General features: G+C 52.8%; 1 protein-coding gene across 2 annotated transcripts in view; it reads left to right on the top strand.

Annotated features, from left to right (window-relative positions):
• Positions 1–19,309, top strand: part of CDH22 (cadherin 22) — a 70,799-nt gene that overhangs the window by 47,340 nt on the left and 4,150 nt on the right. For both annotated transcript variants that reach the window (XM_086852544.1, XM_023939795.2), the window contains exons 8-11: positions 4,121–4,257; positions 11,267–11,388; positions 11,662–11,779; positions 18,704–18,955. In XM_086852544.1, the coding sequence (XP_086708670.1) occupies positions 4,121–4,257; positions 11,267–11,388; positions 11,662–11,779; positions 18,704–18,955 (629 nt within the window). The remainder of the gene's footprint in view (positions 1–4,120; positions 4,258–11,266; positions 11,389–11,661; positions 11,780–18,703; positions 18,956–19,309) is intronic.

Here is a 19,309-nt window from a genome sequence, read left to right as displayed (position 1 = left end):
TTGAAGGGGCGTCCCTGTGGCACCTCCTCACTGCCTCACGCCAGCTGCACATCGGCTGCAGAGCCCCTGACAGCTGCTTGCCTTGGCTGTGAGGAGGCACCTGGAGATCACCCTGTTTCTCAGAGAAGGACACCTTCCCAGTGACACCAGTGCATGAGCAGGGTGCTGTGCTGAGCTCAGCATGGCCAAGCAGCTGTATGAACCCTCTGTGAGGCACAAAACCTTCTGTGGTGCCAGTGTGGGAAATGCCCTCCTAAAGGTCTGGTCCTTTTAATTTTATTCCATCCTTGGTTTTTTTGCCTATCAAAGGCTGGAACTGTTCCTTCTCAGAAAAAAAAAATTAGTTTCAAGTTGGCTTTTTGGCTTTAGCTGTGTGTTTTCTGGGCGTAGTGCAGTTTTTCTCAGCTGAGCCATTGTATGAAGTAATACAGTGATAGACTGTCTGTGTGTATGAGGCTGTTTGTATGGGAGCCTTTTGTTTCTCTCTCTGCAGTGGGAGCCTGTGCTCTGATTGTGTGCATTCCAGGCTTTATCAGCACTGGGAAGATGTTGCTTGGGATTTAAGGTTCTCAGAGATATTCTTGTTTGGCATTCACAAAATCCAGAGACACGTGTTGGACATGGGCATTTTATAGACTCCAACAGCACAGCAAGAACTACAACCTGCTTCAATACAAAAGGGAGAGGAGGAAAAAACAAACACAACAAAAAGCTTTTCATACAGTGTTTGAAAAGCTCCCTATTAACAAAACACATGGCATAAAATGTGCTTCTTGTTGTGTTGGGGGAGAAGTGAAACAAACTGCTTGAGAAATGCATTGATGGGAAAGATGAGCACCAAGAAAGCTGTCAAAATTAAACAGTCACTTGTAACATCCAAACCAACAGGCAGTGCCAGCAGGAAGAGAGGGAAATGGAGTACAAGGTCCGCATCCCAATCAGAGCTGGGGACTGCGGTTCCAGATACGGAGCACCAGCCAGCTGCAGGAGAGATGAGCATAGGTCCTGTCTCTGAGTACCTGGAGGACGAGGGATTAAATGCTGCCTCTTCCCAGGTGAGAAGCACTGTTTGACTTCAGTGGGATGGGTGAATATGAAGCTGGAGCAGAGGTGGAGAGGCTGGTGGTAAAGGTTGTATTGCATAAAATGATGTGAGCACAGCAAAGCGCTGCTCACTCCAGAGTGGGATGAGATGGAAGCTGTTGGAAGGTGAGGTCTGTTGTGGGATCTGCAGCTCTGAGCAGGTTATGGCTGTGGCTTTCAGGGGTGGATGGACATCCCTGTGCCACCCTCCCAGTCTCCAGCTCCCACACCAGCCGAGTGCTCCAGAGCATCCATGGCCTTTGGCACCTGCAGAGAGCTGCAGACCCACCTGGACTGGCCACCTCCACAGTCACAGTGAGTGGCAGCAGGGTCAGCCCTGCCAAGGCAGTGTGCTGAGCTCTGTCTCCTTCCCTGGGGCAGTACTGAGAAGGTGACAGTTGTCTGTAGCAGTTGTGACAAAGGGATCAGAGTTGTGGTTTGATTTGTGCCTGGCCATGGGGTACAGTCAGCATGTCCTTCACAGACCATTCAGAAGGGGCAGAAGACAAGCTCAGCAGCAAAGCAAGGAAAAGCATAAGAACAGGTTCCCAGTGGCATTACACTGAACACTCCCTGCCATCCTCCTGCCCTCTGGCCGGGCAGGCAGCCCTGTCAGATGTGTCCAGGCTTGGGGGTGTCTGCCATCACTAGCTGGGTTTTTCTCTGTAGATTATTTTTTTTGCAGATGTCTCTGTCTATGCAACAGTGACAGAAGTGTGATCAAAACAGGCATGTGCTTATCCAAGAGGCAGGGAAGCTGTGGGGAGGGTGAAGTACCATCTTGAACTTAACAGCATGAAAGAACAGAGTGGAAGGTAGGACATGTTCAAGGTCAGGTAATGTGGGAGAACAATGGAAGCAGTTATGTAGAATTAGTAATGCTACTGGAAAGGTATTGGGTGTTGTCATCCTAGTGTCTATTCCTCTTTCCAACAGAACATTGGACTGATTTGTACAATTCAGAGTGGCCATACCTCTCCTTTTCCTTTGCAGTGAGTGAACAGAGTGGATGAGAGGCTGCAGTACATGCCAAGACAGTGTCACTGTCCCTTTTGGAGCTGGCTGTGTGCCTGTAAAAGCTCTGCTGCCAGCTGGGAGTTGGGGCAGAAAATGCAGGCAGTCCCTAGTAGCTGGTGCTGAGATACATGAGCTTGCACCTGGCTTTCTGTGAGAAATGTCAATCACCTCTAGATGCAAGGGGGGAAGAGGAATTCAGCTACATAAGTACTAGATGGTGGCTGGGTGCAAGTGTATTTAGTGACTTTTTAATGTTTTTATTTGGCTACAAGCGAGTGCTGTTGTATTTACTCTCTCATCTCCCCATCTGTCTGAAAGGGAGAGAGCTAGGGAATGTAATCTGATACTATGTAACATCTTAAACAGTGTAGGAATGCCTTTTTGTGTGCCTCCATCAGAGATGGAGCTGTGTGGATGGACAGGGGCTCTGCCAGAGGCACTCCCATCTGCAGCTGGTCCCATCCCAGGGCAAGGGGCAGAACAGCACAGGGCCATCTATGGTCACCTGTAGATGAAGGTGAGCTGATGTTCCTTGGCTGTGAGCCATGTGGATCATGGGCCCACAGCTGGAAAACTGCTCTGCAGCACATGGAGCACTTCCCCAGTCCTGAACATGCTGCTAGCCTGGACCTGTCCTGCTCTGCTCCTGTCCAATGTGGTCTCTCAGTCCTACCTCACCAGCTTTCCAGTTTGCTTTGTCTCTACATTTATCTTCCTTCTGTGGTTGGACATGTGACTGAAGGCTTTAATTTATTCACAGCCCTCCTTCTGGTAATTTATCCTTTGTACTCTTTGCTGTCTTGTATTATTTAATTCTGTGAAGCACTCTGGGATTCAGTGTGTGTGAAAGATGCTGTACACAATAACATTATGCTGTATTGTTTGTGATTTGCAGGCCTTCTGGATTTCTAATTCTGATTGCAGTGGTGGTTTGTGTTATTTGTGCTATGGCTGTGCTCAAGGGCCTCAGATGGATCAGGCTTCCCTTCCAGCCCTTTTCTTCAGGAGCTCACATCTCATTGTGCCCTGATTTAATGTTGGCTTGCTCCATTCCACGTGTAATGGTTGGAAATGCAGGACACGCCAGTGGGACATGCATGGATTTGTGGTGTCCTGGTGACGGCTCAGGGCTACACTTGGTGTGTGACTCCTTGTGAGCTGTGGGGTTGCCCTTGGGGAGAGGTGGAACCGTGCTCTCTGGAGGTAGCCCAGGGAGTTTGTGGGTTCCACCCTCAGGAGGGGCTGCTCGGGGCAGTGCTGAAGCAGCTGAATGAGCAGAGTGAGAGCCACTTGTGATGGGTCTGCTGAGCAACTGGACACAGCCAGAGCTGGAGGAGCTCATCAGCCTGTTCCTTTTGGGACTGGGAAGCTCGAAATAGGGCAAATCTTGGAGCTGCTGGCATGATGTGCTGTGTTGATGGGGGGGAGCTGGCTGCTGCCCACTGCTCTGCTGGCAGGATTGCTGCACCAGTTGCACGTGTTCAGTCCCTGTGCTTTGTGCCAGCTGTAGCTGCAGTTGAGGTGTCTGCAGATCTGGCTTACAGCCTGCTGTGTGCTGCCCTCTGGGTGTCTCACTTGGGTGGATGCAGGAGCAGGAGAGAGGGCAGTAGGTGAGATGGGTTCCTCGAGCAGGGGTGCCCACCTTCAGTTTGGTTTATGCTTTTCCAGAACCTACAGCACTGAAGCTTCCCAGAGTCACGAGTGAAGTTACAGCCTAAAAATTCTGTATTGCTTTGTCTATCCAGAACATAAGGTTCCCCTCACAGCAGGTTTTTCCCCTTGTCCAAAGTCTGTGCACAGTTCCACTTTATGCACCAAAAGCCACACTGTAATTTTAGTTGAAGGCTCTGAGCTTGCAGCCTGGTAGAAACATGGCATCCCTGTACCATGCTGCAACACAGAACAAGCAGAGCAGTGATACAGGGCCTGTGGTGTTAGATTCCAGTACTCCTGGGGCTGGTGGTAAGGGTGGGCTTGGCACATCCAGCTGCTCATGGTTTCCCCTTTTGCCTGGTCACAGGTACGCCATCGACCGCAGCACGGATGCCGAGAGGATCTTTGACATTGACGCCAAAACAGGGGCTATTGTGACAGGAAAGGTGCTGGACCGGGAGACAGCAGGGTGGCACAACATCACTGTCCTGGCGATGGAAGCAGGTGAGATGGAGGAATGCTGTGTGGAGCAGAGTCTGAGCAGAAGTGGACTGGGGCGGGAGGAGGAATATGAGTGCTGTCATTGCAGGGGTGGCCAAAACACGAGTGTTAATCAACACTGAAGTAAAAAAGAAAAATAAATGCAGCGGCGCTGAGTCTGACATCTCCCTAGACAACCTAAAAATACTCTTCCTGAGTCGAGCATTAATAAGGGAGCATGGTCGAATAGTATATTTGATGAACACTAATCAAATTTGTGTTATCTCTGCACCATCTCTGCCAGTCATCCCTGCACAGCTTGCTGCCTGTGCTCACACCTGCTGAGCAGCACCGGGGGCTCCCGGGGGGCTGTGCTCACATCACCTGCCTCCCCCCATCAGTCACATGCTGTGTGTGGATGTCCTGTCAGCTGGAGCCCTGTGGCACTGTGGGACCATCAGCACTTGATTCTGCCAGAGCTCCCAGTGTTTGGGATTCACAGACTGTACCTGCACCAGGGTTTGTAGCTCTGGATGCCTCCTGTGTGCTTGGGGTGGTGCAGGCTTGGCACAGAGGGAGTGGATGGGAGGTCCTGGGGCTGTAGCAGTGGGAAGGGACTGTGGGAGCAGACTGTCCCAGGCACCGTGCTGGGAAACAGAAAGGTGTTGCCATATTCTTCAAAGTTTTCCATATTTTGGATGTGCAAGTCACCAGGGTAGCCTGGGCCCCGCTGTGCTTTGCCTCTGCCCTGCAGTGGGTACCAGGGAGCTGCTGTGGCTGCAGAGCACCTCCTTATCCCTCCTGACATGTCCCAAGGCCTGTCCGTCTGTGAAGCCTTCCCCAGGCTTCACTCTGAGTGTTTCTTTGCTCATTCTTGAGAGATGAAGCTGCTGTTCATGTTCAAAGCTCCAGCTCAAGGCCTGACTTAGGTCCCAGAGGTCAGATCCTGCCACCCACTCTGGCCAGGCAAGGGGCCCTGGGAGAGGAGGGGTCAGTGAGCCTGGCCAGACCCCCACTGCCCCGAGGGGATATCCCTGTCTCCGTGGTGCATCCCAGTCTCTCTCTGTGCCAATGCTCTGTGCTGGGTGATGGGAGTGACCCCTGCACTCTCTGGCTGTGGCCTGTACTGGGGGCTCCATGGGGAGGCTCTGCAGGGAGGAGGGGATGGTGGCATTGCAGCACAACTCAGCATCCAGAGGAAACGTGAGGTGACAAGAATCAGAAGGACAATATTTACACGCTGTGGCTAGGATTTCAGAACAAGTCAGTAAATGCTGCAGCTCCCCTCTGGCAGGGAAGCCTGTCAGGCTGGATCGCTTCAAAAGCCAGGGAGACTCTTCAGTGCTCTGACTTCTCCCATGGTGAGCTCTGACTCATCCATTTTAGCTGCCCAGACATTCTTCCCAGTGACATTATCCTTAACGTTTTGTAATCATGAAATATTAATGACTGATATTGAATTTAAAGTACAATTTATGTCTGAATCCTCTGGCGGAAAGGGCAGTTGTAAAGGTACAGCCTTCTGAGTGATGGAGGGGTTTGGGAGCGGGGCTGTGCAGCAGCTGTCAGGCTGTGCCTGGCACAGTGGGATCAGCCATGGCAGTGGGAACAGGGAATGCAGGGCAGCTGGGAGCCTCCAGGCCGGCAGCAGCACATCCAGCAGTGCAGTTCCAGTTCCTGGCACACAGCTATCTGGGGCCAGGGGTGCTGGCAGGGCTCTGTGGTGCTCACCATGGGCATGTGGGGTGCAGCTGGATGCCACAAGGCTGGAAATCACCAACTCCATCAGAGGCAAGTGGTTGTACATTCTCTTTCCTCAGTGAGATGTAAACTTGGCAGGAGAAATGGAAAAAACGTGGTGGGAGTCCTGCTGCCCAAGATGGGTGCCTGGTGCACCAGCTCATTGGGGCTGGTGGGAAACTGTACCCACTGTATTCCCATGGTGCCAAGGCCCGCTGGATTCCCATGGCACCAGTCACATGGCCTGGGGTGTGCTGCAGCAAGATGCTGCATTCCTGTGGCCTCCTTGAGCTGCCCTCCTGGTCTGCTGCCGGGGCTGTCCTGGGCAGGGTTTGACCGCTGAGGCTGAAGGACAGCACTTGTTCCCCCGGGCAGCCTGTGGGGCTCCCAACAGGAGCTGTGCCCCCACCCTGGAGAGCCCTGTCTGGCAGCCGCTGCAGCAGAGACCGTGTCCAGGTTATTTCCCACCTGCGGATACCAGAGTGTATTTGCTTCTGAAAGCAGTAAGAAAGCTGCAGAAGATGCCCAGCTGTGCCCATGAGCTGTCTGGGCTTCCCACTGCTGCCATGAGGAGCAAGGGCAGCTCTGTTCCCCCATCCAGGCACCCCAGCAGGAGCTGCCTTGGCCGGCCAGGGAGCAGCAGAGTGTTTGGCCTCGCAGCAAGGCAGCCGGCAGGAAGCATGGGGGCTGTTCAGCTAATCTGGCCTGGGACCAGGCCAAGCGTTTCCACAGATAAATCTTCATCTCCCTCGCAAGCTGTTTACCTTCCTTGGGCTAATATTAGTGATTCTCTTCCTGTTTTCCTCTTTGCTCATGTAAAATGATGAGGCCTTGACTGCTGTGTCCACTGCTGGTAATTGAGATGATAAATCTTCCTGCTGGAGACTGGCTTTAATCAGAGCATTGTGTTTGGATGCAATTTAATGACTCTCATGCTGCTCAGTTTGGTCAGGACTCAGGAGAGGTGAGAGCCATTTATATGTTACTTGGCTTAACTGCTGCTTCCACTTTGCTTCCCCTCAGCTGGGAGCCACGTTTTCAGCTCCAGCCTCTGATATAGCCACCTGTCAGACGAGTCATATCCCTGGCATGCCCCTGCTCTGTCCTTGGCATCAGCATTCTGGTCTGTAGGCAGGACTTGTACCGACAGCTACAAACCCACCCTGTGCCCCAGAGCCGTGGCATCGGGGCTGAGGAGCAGAGTGGCACATCCCAGTCTTCTATTCTGCATTTTGTTCACCCAATTTGGTGAGATAGTGAGGAGTAAATTCCACTCCTGCCTCTTCTGACTTCCTTACTAATGTAAAAATTTGGAATTCAGTATTGTACCAATTTGGTCTTGACACAGAAGAGCAGGTTGGATGCTGTGCCCAGCAGTGTCCCTGAGCTGGTCTGCTCCAGGTGCTGCAGCTGCACATGGCAGCCCATGGTCCCCTGGGCTCTCCTCAGACCTAGGGAAGCTGCTGAGCACTTTTGTGTGTGTGTAGGGAGGAGGGAAAATGGCATTTGCTGGATTTGGAGCTCCACAGGAGAGGTTTGAGTGTAAAAATGTAAAGTGTTTTATTGGGAGATCGTGTGAGGGTCTGGAGGAGTAAGGGCAGGATCCTGGCACAGCAGAAACCACAAGTCCTCTCCTTTCCTGCCACAGCAGGGGTGACCAAGCACTGTCAATCCCTTCCCATCCCTGGGAGCTGCTGCAGAGCTACAGAATTGCTGAGCAGTTGCCCAGAGCTGTTTGGTGTCAGTCCTGTGAGCACTCAGCTGTCTGCAGCTCAGGGAGAGGGCAAGTTGGTGTTTTGCATCTGAATATTTAAGAGGAGAATATTGTACTGTTCAGATTACTTACTTACATGATTAATTAAATAAGGAAATACTCTGGGATGTGGATGAAGATTCCCCTGAAGGATTTGACTCTTGGCCTGATGATTGCCGTGCAGCAGGACTGTGGCCATCTCACGCTGCAGAATCCTGGCACTGCCTGTCCCATCCCTGCCAGTCCTGTCCCAGTGCAGCCTGTTCTGCTACATGGCACCTGGGCAGGGGTGGCACACCCTGAGCCACGCTGGTGGCTGTGTTGAGGCAGGCACAGAGCAGCAGCGTGGAAGCACCGGGCACAGCTCTGTCCCCCACGCACGGCAGCTCCAGTGGCTCTGAAATAATTCCTCCCATGTTGGCAAAGGCAGCTGCCAGTCACCAGCCTGGAGCTCCCATACTGCACGGCTGTGCTTCCAGCATCTCCCTCTTGTTCTGTGTATTTTCCATGTCTCTTTCCTCAGTCTTTTCAGATTAATAGCATTCCAACTCCTGAAGGAAATGCAGAAAAACGGCATGTTTAATTTTAATTTAGGAAAGCGTTTAGGTAGCAGCCTAGTTTTCTCGCTGCTGTCAATCAGGTTTTCTCAAGGCTGACATCAATTAGTTTAAAAATATTGAATGTAATTTTGCCTGACACAACATATTGCAGCCACTGCAAAATATAATTTATTTTAGAAGAAGAAATAATTAAACTAATTTGCATGTCAGTCAGCTGAGCTGGAATACCGAGGAGAGACGCTGAAATGGAAGATGGCTTTTTTCCCTTCCAGTTGCCCTCAGTCAGCACGTGCTGCCCTCGCCTCAATCACGGGCCAGGTGCTCCTCACAGAGCTCTTCGAGGGCAGGTGCCTGCAGCACCCATGCCACGGCCTCATCCACCCTCTGCTTCTCTTCCTGGCACTGGGACCTGCCTGCTGAGCCTTTGCTGCTGTGCTGGGGCATTTTGGGTGCATGCACACAGGTAGAGAAAGCACAGGCCAGAGTTTCTGACCTCGCAGATGTGAATCCTGTGTTAGCTGAGTGCTTTGTGCCTTTCATCACAGATGTGCTCCAACAATCTTAATCACACTTCTGACCATCATAATATCAGTTTATGCCACTGTTACAAAAAACATATCTCAGATGTTTCGGAGATAACTTCTTTCAAATACATCCAACCATTTTTCATTTTTTCCACCTGTAAATCTAGGTACTGGCTCAAAGGAAGGGGAAAGTTGATAAAGCATTAAGAAACCTTCAAATATACATTCTACAGCCAAAATAAAATAATAAGAAAAAAAGCTGATGTGTGCCTCACTGGAAAGGTAGACAAGAGTGCAGCAGTTGCCTTTCTAACCTTGATGTTCCTGGACACGTCAAATTTTGACCCCGTCACTGAGCCAGGAGTAAGCATGAGCCTCAGGCTTCAGCAGTTTTGGAAGGGCAGAAGGAGAGCTTCAATATGACAGGGTGCATTTAGAAAGGTCACTGTGTCAGAGCCATGCCCAGGGATGCAGGATGCACCCCTGGCTCGGGAGGGGATGGCTGCAGGTGCTCAGCTCTGAGCCGAGGAGTGGCCGTGACCCCGCTCCCATGTGCGGCTCCAAGCGCTCCCGGCTCTGCAGCTGGAGCTGGACCAGCATGGCCCTGTGCTTCTGCCCGGCTCAGGCACACACATCCCTCCTCGGGGGCTGGGGAAGATGCTCTCCAAGAGAAGCTGCTTTGCTCAGGATCACCTGGATGTGCAGACCTGGCACGCAGGATCCCAGCAGGTCCTGGGGAGGGTTCGGCAGCGCTGGGTTTGGTTCCTGCTCACAGCTGGCTCCCACACTGTGGAGCACTAAGGGAGGAGCTCCTCCTCTGGGTTACAGTTAAGAAGGGGGAGAGCTGGGATCCTGAATTCTTCCTCCTTTTAGGCTCTATTTCCTTTCCTCTCTTTCTGCTTTTCCTCGTCTTTCTCTCAGCAATCCCAGCCTGCTCCAGAGCTGAGCAGCGGGCATGGTTATCCATCTTCCTGTGGGTTGAGGAGGGGGTGATGAAATGCTGTCATCCTCCTTCTTGCAGGAACTGAACCCTTTTTCTTCCTGCTCATTTGTGGGCATCAAGCACACACCCCGCTGTCTCCCTGGGCTCCCTTCTCACCCCGCTGCCTCCCCCTTTCTTTCTTCCTGCAAGCAATTGCAGTTTATTTCACTGCACCAATATGCCTTTTAAAATAACACATAGTTCTAGGCTTTCAGTCACGACTTCAGCCTCCCTCCCCCAAAAACAACTATCTAATCACCAGAGCAGCTGGTCTGGGTGAGAGGGAGTGATAACATGAGAACCGGGTGAAGGCAGCTCTGGGGAGGGGGCTTAGATTCCTGGCTAATTATGGAGCAGCGCTAAATCTCCTCTCCCCTGGGTCCTCCCCCACCTGATCTGTTGGGGCCAGTATTAATGTTATAGACAAACAGGCAGCAGAACTCCTGCCTGAGCGTGGAGAGAAGCATTAGTTCTGTCACAGGTGCAGCCTCTGGGTAAAACAAAGGAGATGGAGTAAGAGGGAGTTCTCATTTCTGGAGATATATGAGGTGCTTCAGCAAACATCAGGCCCTCCAGAGTGATTTATAATCCTATGGTACGGGCTCAGTGTCCCTCCGGCAGTGTGTGTGCAGCTCAGTGATGCTGCAGTGAGTGGAGGTGTAAATGCTGCCCCACCCCATGGCAGAGTGAACCCCAAGGGAGGGGGGGTCCCCAGGACCACTGCCTGTGTGAGGCTGGGCTGGGAAGTGCCAGGGTGAGAGGGCTGCCCTCAGTTTTACTGTGTGAGCCCCTCATGCCAGCTGGTGGATGGTGCTGTGTTTAAGCTGTACTGGCAACAAAAACCGTGTCAGCACAAGAGGCCTGAGTCCCTGGGCAACAGCCTCATGCCTCAGTGGGGTACATTTGACCCCAGGTCACCTGGGCACAGCAGAGGTGGATGGACACATCTCACCACCAAGCTGTGCCCTCAGTTGATCGCAGCTGTTTCACATCCCAGCTCCATTTGTTCAGCCCTCAGATGTTGCTGCCAGTCTCGAGCACCTATGGATCAGGATCCAGGTCAGAGAGTGATCTCACATTCAAGTTTTCTGTTCCATCTTGGTGCTGTTTTGCTACAGCACAGATCCTCACCACTGGATGGCTGACCCTTATGGCTGGGACTAGCTTTGGCCTGTTCCCATTTTCCAGGGGTAGATCAGGTGGTATTTCAGGAGTCCTTGGCACACAGTCCAGTGGTAAGCATGAACCTCAGGCTTCAGCAGTTTTGCAAGGGCTTCTTTTGCAGGGTGTAATGAGGCTGAAGCATGCTCTAGAGGTGCTGCTGTCCTCTAGGCAGTCTGTGCCACAGGCAGGCAGAGGTGCAGCACTGGCAGCAGCCACAATGGCCTCTGGACAGATGGGGATGAGGGTGTTTGCTCCCTGATAGCAACAGTTGGTCCTTTGTCTTGAAGCTCTGCTTCTCTTTCTGTTTCAGATAACCATTCCCAGGTGTCCAGGGCCTCTCTCCGGATCCGGATCCTGGATGTCAATGACAATCCACCTGAGCTTGCCACCCCCTATGAAGCCTCTGTGTGTGAGGATGCCAAGCCAGGCCAGGTAGCGAGAGTCCCCCAGCCCTGGTCTCAGGCTGCAGGCAGCAATCTGGACCAGTGCCAGCTTTCCCATCTGTCCCCTTCTGCCTGAGAGCCTTCCTGTGCATCCCCTGTCACAGTGGGAGTCTCTGCTGGTCCCACTGAGCCCGTCTGCAGGGCTGAAGGCTCGTCCCTCTCTGGCTGCAGCCAGCACTGCTGCTGGCTGGACCCTGCCTGTGGGACCCTGGGAGAGGCTGTGGAAGCAGCACTGGTGCTCACCTCTGCCTTCTCCCCACAGCTGATCCAGACAATCAGCGTTGTGGACCGGGATGAGCCTCAGAGCGGCCATCGTTTCTACTTCACATTGGCACCTGAAGCCACCAACAACCACCACTTCTCTTTGCTGGATATCCAGGGTAAGTCCTGCTGCACCCAGCATCCTTCACGCTGAGCAGCACCTCTGGCCATGGAGAGGGATGTGGGTTATGGTTCCTCTGTGCCAGCTCTGGGTGCTTTGGGCATGCTGCCGAGCTTCTTGTCAACCTGAAATGGTGGGACTGGTCAGCTAACAGCTTGGATTTCCTCAAGGAGGCTCTGGGAGCTTTATCCCTTGCTGCAAGCAGCTACAAAGCTCCTCTCATGCTGTCTGGTTAAGTCTTTGGTATTTTCAGGGCTCTCAGTGCCTTTCTTGATGGGAAATCTCCAACCTGCCTGCAGGCAAGGAGAGTATATGGATTTATAGATGAGCACACTCCCATTTTGAGCGTTATGATTGATCCCTCTCCAAGGTAAATCCTGGAGCACGGGTTGTCTTGAGGCTGCCATGTGGTGGCCAGCCCTGTGCCCCCAGTGAAGGGGACCAGCTCTGGAGCCCTGGGAGGCAGTGGGGCCACACTGTAGCCAGCCCACAGCCACAATGAGTTCTCTGGGACACAAACTGCAGAGCCTGAGTCCCTGTGGTGTGGTGGCTCTGGGGTGTGCAGTTCCTCTGTTTCCTGGGGCTCATCCTCTCTTTTGGGACACGCAGCCAGGCAGAGCTGTCTGTTCCTCTGGGCAGCTCTGGGGCTCTCTGCATCCCTGAGCTCAGGAGCTCATCCTGGGTGACCTGATGCTGCTGTGAGTGATGGGGTGCTATGCAGGCTCTGCTGGCTGAGCCTGGCTGCTGTTGGATTTTGCAGGCTGCAAAACAGACTGCATTTGTATGGACAGTAACAATCCAGAAAAGTAGTTACCGGGATGCTTCCTATTTTTGTCTGGTGTTTAGGGTGAATTTAGGTGTTGATTGTAGCAGTAGGTACATCAGGGTCCCCTGCAGATACTGGGACCTTCTCCAGCCACATGTGCATGTGCTTTTCACAGGGGCCAGCAGACCACATTGAAATTCTTCTTTGGTTTTGGTTGGGTTTTCTTTTGAAACCGTTTTCTTTCTCTGCTTTTGCAGCTTTATCTGTCAAAAGCCTGGTTTAGTTTGTTCTGAGCTTATCACAGGAGCCCTGTGCTGACGTAAGATCATGCTTGCTCAGTTTGGTTATTAGGGACAGTCAAAATGGAAAAGCTTCAGATGTGGTGGTATCACAGCTGGATATTGCTTTGTGTCCTGAGTAGCACAGCTGTCCCTGACTTGAGTCCCTCTCCCTCTGCTCAAGGGCAGCTGTTCAGAAGACCTTTGCTTCTTATCATGTAAACAGGCTTTAATCCTCAGCAAGATTTTGCCCCACACCCAGCGATTAACTTCCCTCACTTTCTTTGAAGGACCTTATAAAAATGTGCTCAGACACACTGAGCTACACCCGGGTATCCATCCCTGCCCAGACCCTCATGAGGCTCTGAGCTCTGGGCCAGGCTGTCTGCCATGGCCAGGTTGCCATCCCAGAGCCACCACCACTGTTCTGCTCGTCTGGCAGGGCACGTGGCTGGGGGTGTATGGAGCTTAGCAGGGGCTGCTTGGCTCCCTGGCTCTGTGTGGGGGTCCACAGCAGTGGCCTAAGAGCTGGCATTACAGTAGATGCAGGACATGTGTGCCACCATCTCCTCCGGAGCTGCTGCTCTCTTGAGTGGGATGAGGCTCTTGTGGCACAGGGTAATTCTTTGTGCTAAATGATCCCTCGAGCTTTTTGTGTGGTGTAACACTGCATAAAATGAGTAAAAGCTGGCATCACCTCCCGCCTCCTGCTCTTGGGAAAACAAATGTTGTTGCTGCAGGGTTATTCCCAGAGTGTTTGGAGACCCTCCCAATTGCTGAGCAGTACTGTCTTCTACAGCAAGTGGAGGTGGCTGCCTGTGGCAGATGGAGGCACTCCTCATTTCTAAGAGGGTGCCTTGGTGCCATCTCCCTCCCTTTGATTTCTGCCCCCTTCTCCAGTCCATCGACTGCCCTGGGTACACTCACCTTTGCCCCTGCTCTCGTAGCTGTCCTTGCATCCTCCCTTGTGTTCCCCCTTTGCTTCCCTCTCCTGCATTCACCCCTCTTGCACTTGTCTCTACTCCCCCGTATAAATATCAGTGGTGACAAACTGCTACCACCAGCCCATCTGTTTCTTTGTACAAATTTGTAGCCAGTTTTGAAACGTGATTTATAAATATTGCTTTTGCAGCCAAGGAGTGACACTGATGGATGTCAGCACAGATGGATTCTTTAAGCTCTTGCTTAAATCCTCTCTTTTGCTTTGCACCTACTTCACTTGGCTCCTTCGTGCCACCAGAAAGCCACCTTGGGAAGTGACTTCTCAGCAGGGTGGGGACCAGCACTGGCTCAGAGCACTCCTGTTGCAGTCAGGCAGGGCAGGAGCACCTGGAATGGTGGGAGAGCCTGGGGGGCTGTGAGCTGGCAGCAGTATTGGGGCTCCTTCTGGGGTCCTGGCTGTGGCACACAGAGCTGCTGGCTCCAGTGCTTCGGGTTGGAGATGCAAAAACCAAGGGTATCCCTGCAGGTGACCACAGAGCTGAGTTATGGGTGGTTGACAAGAGCTGGGCTTTGGAAACAGCACCATTGCCTATTGGTGTCTCTCTTTCCATGCTTTTGCTCTGTCTGAGGGAGCGCTCACACACTTCCTGATCCATCAGACAAGGAGTAAATGTCACCTGTGGTAACAACAGCACTCATCCAGGAAGAAGATACCCATCATAAGGAGTGACTAAAGGAAGAGATGGAATTAGAGAAGCTGACTGTGTTAAGATCCAACTGGTACCATTCCAAAGACATTCACCATCCTCTGTTTCCTAACTCGCCTTTTGCTGGGTCTTTCTGGCCTGAGAAAATTGATTACAGCAGGATCAAAGGCAATTAAAGCCTGAAATCGTGTTCTCCAAGAAATGCTAATTGTGTTGGAAGGGATGGTAACAAGCATCCAATCCTGGCAACCTGGAAGGAATGCTAGGTAATATGGAGTGACACATGGAGCTACTGACTCCAGGGCTCAAGGGCTCGGCAAGCAGATGTCTGAACTCTCTGCAGGTCTCATTAAGAGCATGTAATGGGTGATAGAAGATCTGAAAATCCTAACAATCAAAAGCAAAATGTTAGGATTTGAGGATTGCCTGAGGATAGAGGAAGCCTCCTCCAGCCCCGCAGGGATGCCCCTCTCAGCACAAGCAGCGCAGATGCTCGTTTGACCGGGCCAGGGTGTGTGTGTAAAAGAGCATCAAACCTCCTCAGGGCTGAGCAAACAGCGGAGCAGCAGTGGTGCTGTGGCCTGGTATCCAGAGAACTCGAGAGAAGGAAGAGGCAGAAGGGAAAAACAGGATGTTTCTTCTACCAGCTGCACCATCTGGGGCTGGAGGAGGTCTGCTCCCTCGGGGCAGCTCTGGCAGCAGTGTGCCCGCAGGCCCAGCCGGGTGCTCCTCCCCAGAGCCCGTGTTCCCAGGCTCTGGTACAGCACAGCAGCTGCTGGAGAAGGGGGAGACTGATGCTCACAGGGCCCTGTGAGTGTGGGAGAGGGAAGGGACATCAAAATCTCTCCTAGCGCTGTTTGAGATTGAGTTATGAGAAGGATTTATTAGTTCAGTCTTTGAGGCTGCCAAGAGCCTCTTTGGAGAGGGAGTCTGGGAGACTTAATTATTTTATTATTCCTAGTGACGTTAAGCTACCACCAGAGTATATTGCATTTCCAAACTTTCCTCTTAGGACAGTATTGATAAGTCCCTGTGTGTTCAGCTCATGTCAGTTCCTGCCTTGTCCGGTGTCCTGCTCCTCAGGTGGACAGAGGGGCCATCTCCTGCCCTGTCACACAAGGTGATGTAGCACAGGATAATGTCACTGCATGATCAGAGAGAGGGTGGCACTAGAAACCTATGAAGAAAATGTCAACTTGTGCAGCAAAAAAGCAGTGATAGTAAAAGGTGTTTGTTGGGGCATCAGAGGACACTCGGCACAGCCGCAGCAGAAGGTGCAGCTTTGTGGGGACTGGGCAGGAAACCAAGTGTGGAGACCCAGACTCGTCTGTTCAGGAAAGCTGTGGATTAACGTCTGCTCACATTCCAGTGCTGCTCCTGAGATGCACTGCTGCTCAGCTCATCACCCCAGAAATGGATTTGGCAGGAAGCTGCTGCGGAGGAAGACACACGAGGGCTGCGGGGCCAGGGCTGCCTGGGCTGTGCCAATGCAAACAAATCTGCAGCAAGACACATCCCAAAGCAGCTGCTGTGGGTCAGCTACACATAAAGAAACAACTGCACCAAGAGAAATGTCGATTGTTTTGTAGGAGGTTGCTTTGGATGCATTTTCCAGGATACACATTCCAAGATCTGGGTGAAATTTTCCCAGATCTGTGATCAAAAGGACTACAATCGTATGGCCAAGCACTGCTTTTTTTGGAGTATCTCAGAGGGGAAGACAGAAGTTTGTGAGTGCAAACACCCGGCAGAGGAGTTCATGGTGGTGGGGAGCAGGGGGTAGTGGGCAGGTGGTGGAGCCATTTCAGTGCTGGAGGCAGGTGATCCCTGCCAGGCTGGGCTCTGGCTGTCGAGCCTTGGTGAGCAGTTTCATTGGTGTACACGTGAAATTTCTGTGGATCTCCCTCCTGGGATGAAGGGTGCCTGTCACCCTGTTCAGGAGATAAAATACAGTTACATGATGTTTAAAATAATGTTTGTAGTTGTGGTTTTTGTCGCTCCCTTGCATCAAGTTTTGGGTCACAGGGCAAACCCTCAGCCCCTTCCTGAGGCAAGATTTCTCTGAGCAGAGCTGTGTGTCATGCTGCTGTTAGATTTAAGTATCAGCTTCTTTATTTTGACTTGGTGGGTGGCAATATTTCTTTTTCAGTGGTGCCAGGTTGCCTAAACTGTCTGGGCTGAGCTGAGGTTGGTGCCTGCCCCTCTGCCACTTGCATGTCTAGCTCCCCTTGGTTTCTAGAGACTGTTTCTAAAAATACAGCACGCCTTGTCGCAGGTCCCTAACAGGAGCTGGAGCTGGCTGTAAACAGAAGGGAGTTGCCAGCCTCCTGCTGCATTTCCAGAGAGGTTTGGTGCTACCCCTGTGTTTACACAGGGCTGAAGAGCAGCTGGGGGAGTTCCCAAGCACTATATTCCATCAGCCCTGTGTGAGGGTTGGGCTGAGCTGCAGTGGAGGGGCAGGGCTGTGTGCTCAGGGATCCTCTGAGCCAGGATCTGACCCCAACCCCAGGCTGGTGACCTGACTGATGTGACAGTGACAGCAAAGGTGGCCTTCCTGGGCTGTGGCCAGAGCCTCGCTCTCTTACAGCGCTTTGGTCTGTCCTTTTTGTCCTGTGGTTTTATCTCCACTCGATCCAGGTGTCTGAGGCTTACTTTTAGCTGGGCTAGCTAGGAGCTAGTCCTGACTTCTTGCTGAGATGGTGCCATTAACATTATTTATGTTAATAATAATAATACACTGCAGCAAGGAGGGGGGACCAGCACCAAATGAGATCTCATTACCTTTGCTCAAACGATTAGCATAACAATATTTTTTTTTCCTAGCTCATCCCTGGTAGGCCACAGGCAGCTCTCAGATGTTGCTGCCACCACACTTGGTTCAGCCTCCTTGCACCCAGGGGCCACTGCTCCCTTGTTCCTCCCGACATCTCTGCCCAGTTGCCATGGTGCTGCTGCCACATGCTGCTCCAGCAGTCTCAGCCACAGTGGCAGGTGTCCCACGGGACAGGAATCTGTGCTCTCCAGTGCCCTGGCTGCCAGACAGAGCCTTTGGGATCTGCTTCCTGGCTGACCAGTAGATCTTCCATCCTGGCTCACCTCCTGTCCCCACTATGCCCTGTGTGCTCTCATGCAGCACCCAATCCATACAGCAATTTCCGTGATGGCAGCAGCCCAAGGGCCAGAGTTACAGTAGATGTCTTTTCCAATGGAGGAGCTGATTCATAGAGAAAGGGGATGGTGTGGCATAAATCAGGTCCAATGAGGAGAGTCTGTAGACAGCAGCACCTTGCCATGAGTGGACCAATCTATGGTTTATTAGATGAAGACTTCAGACAGTCAGCAACAGCTTGTGACACCTGGCTGCAATTGTCACCTGCTGTTCAGCCCCATCCTGCCCATGCTGCTGCTGGCTGGCAGCCTGCAGCACCCCTGAGCAGGCAGTCAATCCCAGTGTCAGTCCCTGTCCCTGCCCTCCCTCCCTGCTCCTGGTCGGCAGCAGCTGCTCCTTGGGTTCATTGCTGGCACCAGGGCCCTGGAGGGTCCCGTGAAGTGGCTCTGTTAATGGGATCTTAATGAGTTGTGCTGTGCCAGCTGAGCCCCTGAAGCAGCAGGGTGGAAGCAGATGGGGAGGAGGATGCCTGACTTGGCTGAGAGGTTTGGAAGAAGCTCTACCTACTCCTTCAGGAGTTACAGAGGATCACAGGGTATCTGGCCCTCTGGCTGAGGCAGGACCATTCACTCATGGCTCTTGGCTTTGGAAGAAGCAGTGTCTGCTCTTGCAGCCTCATTGCCACCTGCAGATCTTTTCTGTTCTTGTGTACATGTCAGCAATTGATTTTTATCCTGATTCTGTGCCACTCTCAGAGGGTCTTTTAGAAGTTTTTCCCCTCTCTCTGTGCCACCTGCATTGTTTGTCAGCTTGGTTCAGAGACTCATGTGCTGCCGTTTCTGTGCCAGGCTCATTCCCAGGTGTGGTGACAAAGGAGAGCCCTGAGGTGCCGCTGGCAAAGGGGAACGTGCTGGAGTGGAGCTGGCCGTGTTCAGGCACTCAGGTTGCAGGGGTCCATGAGCTGAGTCTATGTGATGGAGGAGGGGGAGGCCCCAGGCTCTCTCAGGATGGCTGCTGGAGGTGGTGCAGGAATAGCTCCAGAGCATGGAGGAGCTCCTGGCAGGTCCTGCAGGCTGTGATGTGGGGGTGACTTGGCTGCGGTTTCGCTTGTTCCCTGCAGACAACACGGCAGCGGTGCACACGCAGAGAGTGGGCTTCAATCGCCAGGAGCAGGATGTGTACCTGCTCCCCATCCTGGTGGTGGACAGCGGCCCCCCAGCCCTGAGCAGCACAGGGACTCTGACCATCCGTGTCTGCGGCTGTGACAGCACCGGGGCCATCCAGTCCTGTAACAGCACAGCCTACGTCGTGTCAGCCACGCTGAGCCCCGGCGCCCTCATCGCGCTGCTGGTCTGTGTCCTCATTCTGGTTGGTGAGTGCCTGCCTGTCCCCTGCGTCCTTCCTGTCCTGTCCCAGCTCCACTCCATCAGCATCACGTGAATGTGTGCAGGCAGGAGCTGTGGGCACAGAGCAGGCTTCTCTGCATCTGTCTCCTCCCTGGTAGCTGCAGCATGGGGGGCATGGACCTCAGCCCCTGATGGGGGGACCAGCTCAGGCGTGCTGGGGCTCCACAAGGCAGCCAGAGCAGAGTGTGTGATGCTGCCCAGCAGAACCTGGAGAGCTGCTGGCTCACTCCCTGCCTGGAAAGGCAGGAGCCAAGAGCTGCTTGCCAGCTGTCATGCTGTGCCCACAGCAGGCATCTCGCAGCAGATGGGGTGTGTGCTCC

Source organism: Cyanistes caeruleus, chromosome 16 (assembly GCF_971803275.1).
Source record: "Cyanistes caeruleus chromosome 16, bCyaCae1.hap1.1, whole genome shotgun sequence".
Lineage (NCBI taxonomy): Eukaryota > Metazoa > Chordata > Aves > Passeriformes > Paridae > Cyanistes > Cyanistes caeruleus.
This window is presented reverse-complemented; position numbering and strand designations above follow the sequence as displayed.